General features: G+C 32.9%; 1 protein-coding gene across 1 annotated transcript; it reads right to left on the bottom strand.

Annotated features, from left to right (window-relative positions):
- Positions 1 to 8,928: 8,928 nt before the first annotated feature.
- Positions 8,929 to 9,534, bottom strand: LOC141685853 (uncharacterized). Its single transcript, XM_074490931.1, has one exon. It carries the CDS (start codon positions 9,532 to 9,534, stop codon positions 8,929 to 8,931), a length of 606 nt encoding a protein of 201 aa, XP_074347032.1.
- Between the last annotated feature and the right edge of the window lie 547 nt (positions 9,535 to 10,081).

The following is a 10,081-nucleotide window of genomic DNA, read 5'->3' as shown; positions in this document are numbered from 1 at the left end:
ATGCTGGTACAAAGGCTGTTCTTCAAGCTCACCTAGACTCTCTACATCTAGTGAAGATCCATCACTTAAGACAGAATCTCAGTGTGGATGAATTGAAAAGAGATATAACTGACTTGAAGACCTATAACTCTGAGAAGTTGGATTCAGTAATGCCATATGGTACCATGCAAGATCTACTACTAAGATTGATGAGAGAATCAGAATCTGAAAAGAAGCTAGCCAAGCTGGAAAACAGAGTTCAAGTTATTGAAGATTCAGTGGCTATTCTTCTTCAAAATCAACAGACTCAGATAAATCTTCTCATGCAACTGGCTAAAGCACAAGGCCTAACCCCTCAACTTGATGATAACAAAAAGGGGGAGAGAGAATCAAGTAAGGGGGAGAAAGAACCAACTGAGGGGGAGAAACTTCAAGTACAAATCAGCAAAGTAATTGTACCTTCAATTACTATCTCCAAGCCACCAGTTGCAGATGGTATAGATCTGATTAAAGCAGCAGCAGCAAATTTGAAAGTTGCTGAAAAAGGAAAGTTGAGTTTGATCAACTGGGATAAGATTGATGAGGAGATACATAAAAAGTTTGAACTAGTCAAGGAGCCAGTTAAGTCAGCCATCCATCACTCTCATGTCAAGCCAATCAGTGTGAATGAGATGAGCATGAACTATCTGGAGATAGGATAATCTTCCTGCATCAAATCACAAAAGGATGAAATAATTCTCAAACTAAGGGAAAATTATCCAAAGTCATCTTTGAAGAATCCCTTGGACACTGTGTATGAGACACCCAAGCCTGATGAAAAGAAGCTTCTGTCAAGATCAATTGTCTTCTATAAAGATCCAGCTGATTCAGCCTCAAAAAGGAGAATTGCTAAGATATTCAGAAATGGAAAGGAAATTTGTGAGGTAGCTGGACATCCACAATTTGCTCAAGCAAAGAAAGAAGAGAAAACAAGATTAAAGAAGGAAAAGAGGCAAGCTCCTCTAGATGCTAAGAAATCTAAACAAAAGAAAGAGCAAATTGTCATCTTGGCCAAGCTACAGGCTGTAAACTCTTCTCAACAAATTCCCTCTCTACCATCTAAAGCTGCTGAATCAAAGAAGAAGATTGAATAACAGAAGAAATCCCCAAGAAAGAAGGAATTGGCTAGAAGAACAAAAAGGAAACTGGATGTTGTTGACAGGGAATTGGAAGATCAATTTTCTAAGGAATCCACACCAGCTAAAACTCAAGCATCAAAGCCCTCTGTGGTATTTGAAGACATAAGGGTGGTGGACCCCTACAGGAATATACATGGAGAGCCTATTGTGCCAAAGGATGAGCCAATAGAGTGGGATAAATTACCAATTCCTGACATCAACTTGCCAATCCTTACTAAGCCAAAAAGGACAAAATCAAGAGCAGTCAAGAAAGTGAAGCTGTCACCTCTCAAACCCAAGTTAGTAGTTAAAGCTCAACCCAAGGTCAACAAGGGAGACTACTTGTACTTGTGTGACATCAAAGAATTCTCAGATCTACACCTTTATCCGGAGGAACTGGATAAAGTAAGGGCAATTGATGCATACAGAAACCTACCTGAAAGGTTGGTGTTCAAGTACAGAGGAGGAAGGGAGATTCAGTGGCCTCTTCACCGGATACTTCAAGAAAGGCAAGCTGTGTTGATCAAAGTCAATTCATCATTCAAGAAAAACTTTGGGTTCAATGTAACTGCAAGAAGACTAGTATTGAAGAAGATTGAAGAGCTGAGGAGTGTTAGAGCTAAAGATGCACTCCCAAAGACTCTAATCATCCCATACACAGGGAGAATAGTGCATCTAAGACCCTACTGGCTGATGGAATTCATGGATGACAAGGGTGTGAGAAGATTCTTCAGACTAGAAGACCAATTGAGTATCTCTACCAATGAGACTCTCTTGGAGATGCAATAAATGCTAGATCTCTCAGAATCTGATGAACTAGAATTCCACAGGCAGCTCCAGAATCAAATTGAAGAAAACAACAGAAAGCTTAGAAGAAGATCCAGACCTTCAAGAAACTAGAAAAACCTGCTCAGGCTAGATGAGCATCCTGAACAGACTGTGAGCCAAACCTTGTACATTTTGTTTAATTGAAGCACTTTCAGTTTTATCTACTTATCTTTAAAGATATATATTTAGGATGTTTTGTTATCATCAAGTATCTCTTAATTTATGGCTACAATTCCAGTAGACATAAATTGGGGGAGATTGTTGTGAATATGTTGTGTACTTGATGATCACTTAAACAAAACATCTAAGTAGATTTTACTTAGTGAAATAATGTAGCACTCGACGGATAAGAATTATAGTCCCGACGGATAACTCATTATAGTCCTGACGGATGATTAACTTATTATCCATTGAGTGAGTAGCTTATGTAATAATAAGTTTGTAGCACAATGATGTATGCACCTTTGTATAGAATCTGTAGTAGCATATAAGTCATGTTGACTTTAACTAGATATGCAGAATAGGTTGATTAATTATACATAAGCAATGTCTTGTAATTCTGTATAAGTGAAATGAAGTCAAGTGCCAAAATAGCTACTAACGGATGATTAACAAAGCCTTCGATGAATGATCAAATGACTATCAACGGATGTTTAACATAGCAGTCGACGGATGATCAATTAAGTCATCGACGGATGATCTGAAAGTCAACGGATGATCATATCAAGAATTCAAACATCACTTGAACAGTGAAAGCTGACACACAGCCGTCGAGTGGGATACAAACACACTGGATGAAAAGCAGCAAAAATTAAGACTGTTAGATTTTATATTTATTTGGTCTTTTTGACTTTGTAATCTTGGTATTATATAAACCAAGAGAGTAGCAAATAGAAAAATAACTGAGATAGTTGAGAAACACAAAAACAGAGAAATCTTTGTAAGCTTAATCTTTAGCATTTCCTGTATTCTCAGTAGTTCAATTTGTAAGCAGCTGTGAGCATTTCTGCACACAGAGTCCTCTATATATATTATATATATCTCTGGTGAAATTGTTTAAATCCACCAAAAAGTTTTTAAAGACTCTTGTTTTTAATTACTTATATTTTGATTCATTTAAGTTTACATTCCGCATTGTGCTAATCAAAACAAATATATCTTTAATCGAGTTGAACATTTTTATTTCAAGAAAAAGGTTCAAGAATTCCATTCAACCCCCCTTATGTAATTCTTGCTATATTGTTAAGGGACTAACACACAACGTAATACCTAAAAGATTGTATGAGACCAACTAAGACAACACTTTTGTTTTAACATAAAACCGTTGTATAAGAATTCAGCTATTTTTCGATCTAACGGCTGATATCAAATCATATATCAATGAAAAACTCTCATTTCGTCACCTCAGCAATCCTTGTGAATGATTTACCACATATCACGTGCTGCCACCTCAATATGTGGTACCCATTGAAACTCCTCAGACAACTGTTTCATTCTGTTATTTGATGGTTTAGAGGACAACCTTTCTGAAAAACCGTTGTCTCAATTACACAATGTAATGTCAAAATCGTTGTCTCATATCCCTATACGTTAACATAGTAACAACGGTTTATAATCGTTGTGTTAAAGATCTACAGCAACACCTATATTTAAAAAACTGTTGTCTGACTCGATCAGAGGATACAACTTGTACAAGAGTTTAAAAAAGATGGATATCCGTTGTTTGTTCCTTAGTTTACACAACAATTTTTTATGCAAAATCAATTCACCCTTGTATGATTTTTTAGGACGACGTTTTTTTTTAACTGCTATCTGTCAACCATTGTCTAATTGCAAATTTCTTGTAGTGGGTTATGTTATAAATAAATATTGTTTTGGAAAATGGTTTGGGGAGAAAGCAAATGAAAAAGGCTAGGTGACATGAGGAAAAACGGGCTAGAAAATAAGGGTTTATACATAGGTTTTGTGGATTTTTTTATGTTCATCTTTAGAATATAAACAATAAAAAAGTTCAATTACATTATGATTTAAATAAATAGTTAAATGCATGTGACTTTAAGCCCTCATAATTGAGTTTATAGACAAGTGTAATATTAAGTGCCTCTGAATGCCAGTGAATTTTGTTTTTGTGTGTAAATGACACAAACACACAAATATATATTGTATAATATTGTATAAGTGACACATGTGTTTACATCCATCACATGTATTATTTTATATTTCTTGTCCACAAATTACATATAAGACACATTAAAAAAAGGCAAATATGATTAGAGAGGCATGCATCTAAAATTTGGATAAGGAAATAGAATCAATTTTCTCCTCATTGTAGATCAGTTAGGTCCCAAAGACAAACATTAATGAACCCATCGCTGTCAAGTCTAAGTACAATCAATAAAAAACAATATCCATTTTTAGAATTTTCCAAAAATAGTGGGAGCCATATAAAACCTTCATTTGGATGCTCCATTGATTTTAATTCTTTCATCTCACATAAAAAAGTTGAGGGTACATGTTATTGTTCAAAGTCATCTCTAGACCTTACTCTCATTCCACTTTTTAAGAATTTAAGTATATATAATGTTGGACACTGAAGAGAAAAAAATGTTCTTAATAATTTACACCACTTCTCACATAAAAGAAATATAACCCTTGCATTTGTATTTCACTCAAAAGATGTTTTAAAAATTTATAATGATTACAAAACTTAGAAGAATTTAAGAATTTAGAGGAACACATAGAACCTACTAGGACACTTCAAGTACATACACTTCATTTAATAATTAACTTTTTAAGTACATGAAACATATAGAAATGCCAAAGGTCATGAACTTCAGAGGGGTTGAACCTCAAAATTTTATTGTGGGTGCTTCCAAAGACATTCTAGATTAGTGTAAATTAAAATCAAACTTTACCTTATAAATAAAATTCAGTAAAATATTTAAATAGTCATAGTCAATGAAATTGTGCATATTAAAATAAATTTTCATGCAATTTACACGTATATTATACAAGAGATTCTAAAAAAAAGGAACTCTGCAAAATCTATTCCACTACTAAATTGCATTTCTAAGCACAAACGCCTTTGTTAATTACTTAAATAAATTATAACTTACAAAAATTTTTTATGGATCAAAGATTCTGATCAACATGCACGAGCATGTAAAATATCATAATTTATGACTTAATTAAAGAGTGATATGTGGTTTGATCATTACCAGCTCTAGCTAGGTAGTTCCACATTCACATTTATATTTTTTAGTACCACAAACTTATTATGGGCCTTCTTATGAGGGTTTGAACAATACTTCTTGTTGCATTTATTGTAGCCAAACTTCTTTTCACAATATCTTCTGAGAAAATTATTCTTGATTCCTGTGAGATCTCCAAGAGCCATTGTCCTCTTCTTTGGAGCTACAAGTTCGGCTCCCTTGCAAACCCCTTATCACACACATGACATAGTTTTACGCGAGAGTGCTACCATTTTGGCATCTAGACATGTCACATACATACAAATATCTAGACATCAGATAAACATATAGAAACTATCGTAAAGAAAAGGGGTAATTTGATCAAGTTAATATATATATATATACACACATCCTTGGAGACACGAAAATAAATGAAAAACAAAATAACACCAGTATAATTCAATTTTAATACATCCATTTCCCATGTGACTTCCACAACTATTGAATAACTGATTATTTGGTTAATGATTATAATAAAAATAGTTGAGTTCATTATCTGGCGTTTGAAGCTTTTAAAAACTTTCGGAAAGATGGTTGACATGAATCTCAACAAAGGAACAAAGTATTTAAGACATAAATAGTTGGTGAATTTTGTTGAGATGAGCTCAAAATTTATAGTAAAGATGCTTGTATTATGAGGTGCACCTTATACACCTCAACAAAATAAGGTAACGGAGGAACCTAAATCTGAAAATATATTTAAATTTATAATAGACTCTGACTCAATGTCTAGAAATGAGAACTCCTTGTGAAGTTTGGAAAGGTAATAAACCAAATCTTGAATACATAAGAGTGTTTGTGTGTGCTCCATATATGAAATTGATCAGTATACACACAAAAGCCTATATAATCGTAGCAAGATAGTAGTTCACTTTGGATGAGAAAAAAATGAAAAAGTGTATGACTTATATCATTCCAAAACTAGTTCATTACATATGAGTCTTGTTGTGTTGTTTGAAGAAATAAAAATGATGGGCTTAGAGAAAATAGAATGTATGGAGATGGATACCAATCCAAAATTAGTTATATTGGTTAAGACACCCACAATAAGCTTAAAAGGTGACTTCAAAAAGTCACTTAAACAAGAGTTTAATGATCAAGGATTTTGCAAAGTCCTTGGAAGTTATATAAGTTTGAGACCCCAAGAAATTTTTTAAGAAACTTAAGAAAAATCCAAGAGGAAGAGAAATTACTAATGAGTAATTCAAAGATATTGATGTGTGTGGCATATGGAAAAGTGTTGGAAGAGGTAGTTTCTAGAGATGTGATTGTAGATTTAAGGTAGAGGCTAATGAAGTTAAGATGTTGATTCTCATTGTTTATTGTAGAGGAAGAATGCGTGCAAACACAAAGTTGATGAAATGAAAGTTTTAAAGAGAATTTTATGAGTATCTTTAAAGAGGTAAATTAGGAAGTAATACTATCCATCATAATATTTTAGCTATCCAATTAAAAATTAAACATTCTACTTTGTTAAATATATAAGTCCAAACTTAGGAACGAAAGGTGAGAGATTGGATTCAAAAATTATAACTAAAACTATGTAACACAAATTAATCAAATATATAATACATATAAATCTCTTTTTAAACTCATAATGGTTACAAAATTATAAACTTAAAAATGTAAACATGTTCACGTAACTTTTTTAATTATAAATTAAAAAAGTTGAAACTATAAAAATAAATTTTTACAAGCAAATGCTCTGAAAAAAATAGGCAAATTAATATTTCTCCTAATTAAAAAATAAATGGAACTAGTTGAATTATCTTAAACTAATTCAATCATGTTAGTTGAATGAATATGTTTGAGACTATTTAATAATTCATTTATACTACAAACATAGATTAATATTTTATAATTATTTACTTAATTACCAAATCAATCAAACCAGGACATCAAGGTTCAGTGATCTTGTTATCATGTTAGCATACAAAAAAACTAAGGGAGGGATTGCGCTATGGTTTTAAATTAATTAATAAAATGAGTTATATTTTGTAAAGCATAAAGAATGATCAAGGTGAGGAGCCCATTTTTTTAAATTACTTCAACTAGCAATTTGTTTTCGAAAAAATTAAAAAACTTTGATTGGACCGTACCCCAATCATGAACATGATAAACCTATGTTTAATCACCAAATCTTATACAATTTTTCTAAAGGTGTGTGAATATAATTAAATAAGTTTGACTAGGTACCTTTTGAAGCATCTTCTTCATTGTTTATCACCTTTTCACATATAATACACCATTCCTGGACAATCCGATTCAAGAACATAAATTATTTCATTTATATAAGAAAATAACATTTTGTAATAAGATTAACCATTACCTGTTAATCTTTGTAGCCACTCTATTGATTTGAGATGGCATAGAGACACCAAAAATCTGCTATATTACATAGAGGGAAAAAACAGGACGCAAAAGCCGCGGCGGCCACAAAGGAGAAAGTCACAAGGAAATAAATCAGGGTTTATACATATCTTATATTATATTGGGTGGGCTTTGTCATATTTATTTTTTCAGGATATGAATTATAAGAGGTTTATATTGTTATCCATAACCAAATGAGCCCCCCATTTAAGCATAAATAAATTAGTTTGTAGTCAACTAATGAGAGTGTCACATAAGTAGTGGGCTTCCATTTTCAAAAACAAAGTACTGGGCTTCATACGAGTAAATTTAACTATATATATATATGTATGTATGGATATATCTATATAAACTACATTGACATGTTATACATGTATAGGTTTTGAACATATTATTTTAATAATTAAACATAAATCAAAAGGTATCAAAGCAGAAATTGGAGTAAAAGAGAAAAAAATAGAGAGATTTTGGTGTTAACAAATATTGCTAGTTTTTTAAAAAAGTAATATCACATTTTTATACTTTTTAAAAGTAAAATTTTAAACATGCGAATATATTTGTGTTTAAGCATTGAGAAGTTTTTATAAAATAGTTATAAATTTAAGGAAAATTATATAGGGTACACTCTTCGGGTAAAAAAAAGAGCTGATATATGTATTATGTAGAGAGAATATAATAAAACAAACTGTCTATTACTTCCATTTTTAAAATTAAAAAGGGATACATGCATATATAGGATACGTAGTGCTCCTAACCAGTAACCCTAAAAATTCTCCACTACACGGACTCTCCTAATAATGCTAAAAACAAACTCACCACTCAGTCATCTCATCTAGACTAGGATGACAATTTATTTAATTTAAAACAACTAACTAAAATAATAAAATAATAAAACAAGTTTAGATTAATTTTTCAATAATATCTCCCTTAATCTAAACTTGTGTCATGCAAACCTTCCAGCCCGTATGACTTATTCAACTCAGCCCGTATGGCTAATAATCTGAGCCCGTATGGCTAATAAACTGAGCCTGTATGGCTAATAAACTGAGCCCGTATGGCTAACAAACTGAGCCCGTATGGCTATTCAACTCAGCTCGTATGACTAAACTTATGATTATAATAAAGGTGGTTCATCATCCTTGACAACTACCATGTTTACTTCCTGCGTCTTCTCTCTTTCACGTCGTGATTTGCTACATTTTGTGCCTCTTCTCTCTTTCACGTCGTGATTTGCTACATTTTGATGCATAGTGTCCCAAGGTGTTACAGTTGTAGCACTTGATCCTACTTTTATCACAGAAATAAGCACCTCTAGTTCTTTGATTTTGAGATGCCAAGAGAAGTTATTGTCTAGCTGTGCTCTCAGACCTGCCCTTCATCCTCTCCTCGTGAGCTTTAAGACGACCCGCTAACTCTTCAACCGTCATAGCTTTCATGTCTCCGAAGTGTTCGATATTTGAAGCTATCTCGAGAAACTTATCAGGGACTGCACGTAGGATCTTCCTGACAACGCTTGACTCCTCCATCACTTTTCCAAGAACCCGTATGTTGGTTACAATCCCGCTCAGCTTCATACAAAAATCATCGATGTTATCTGTCTCCTTCATGGTAAGAGACTCAAATTCTCCTTTTAACGTTTGTACCTTAGCCTCCTTTACCCGTTCTGCTCCTACACACATCATTTTAATGGCTTCCCAAGCTTTCTTTGCGATTTCTTTCTCAGCAATAGTCAGCAGTACTCCTTCTGGAACGCCTTGGTATATAGCTGCAAGAGCTATCTGTACCTTCTTCTCATCAACAACAGTCTTTGGGTCTTCTTCGATCGCACCCCAAACACCTTGCGCCTTCATAAAAACCTTTATTTTCAGGGACCATGTTGTGTAGTTACTTTTCGTTAGCATTGGATAGGTTAAACCGACAAAGCCTTCTTTTGTCTTGGTTATCTCCATTGTTACGTTTGTGTGTTTGGGTTGATATTTTGGCATACACCATCTGGAGCTCTGATACCAAATAAAAAAAAGTGCTGATATATGTATTATGTAGAGAGAATAAAATAAAACAAACAATCTATTACTTCCATTCTTAAAATTAAAAAGGGATACATGCATATATAGCAGACGTAGTGCTGCTAACCACTAACTCCTAAAAATTCTCCACTACACTGGACTCTCCAAATAATGCTTAAAACAAACTCACCACTCAGTCATCTCATGTAGGCTAGGATGACAATTTATTTAATTTAAAACAACTAACTAAAACAATAAAATAATAAAACAAGTTTAGATTAATTTTCCAACACTTGGTATTGGCTTTTATGAATGATACCATTTGAAATTTTTGGCTTTTAAGTGGTACCATTGTACTATTTTTTTCGTTCATGTAATACTATTCTCTTAGTCAGTCATCTTCTAGCCAAGCCCTAATACCAAATGAAAAAACTAATTTTACGATGAAAGTAATATATTTTTTCTTATCTATTTTAAAAAAATATTTAAT

This window comes from Apium graveolens, chromosome 9 (genome assembly GCF_009905375.1).
Source record: "Apium graveolens cultivar Ventura chromosome 9, ASM990537v1, whole genome shotgun sequence".
NCBI classification, from domain to species: Eukaryota; Viridiplantae; Streptophyta; class Magnoliopsida; order Apiales; family Apiaceae; genus Apium; species Apium graveolens.
Note: the sequence above shows the minus strand (reverse complement) of the source record. Positions and strands in the feature narration are given on the sequence as shown.

Excerpts from the sequence above, each read along its gene's own strand:
- LOC141685853 (XM_074490931.1), bottom strand. The coding sequence starts at position 9,534 with ATGGAGATAACCAAGACAAAAGAAGGCTTTGTCGGTTTAACCTATCCA.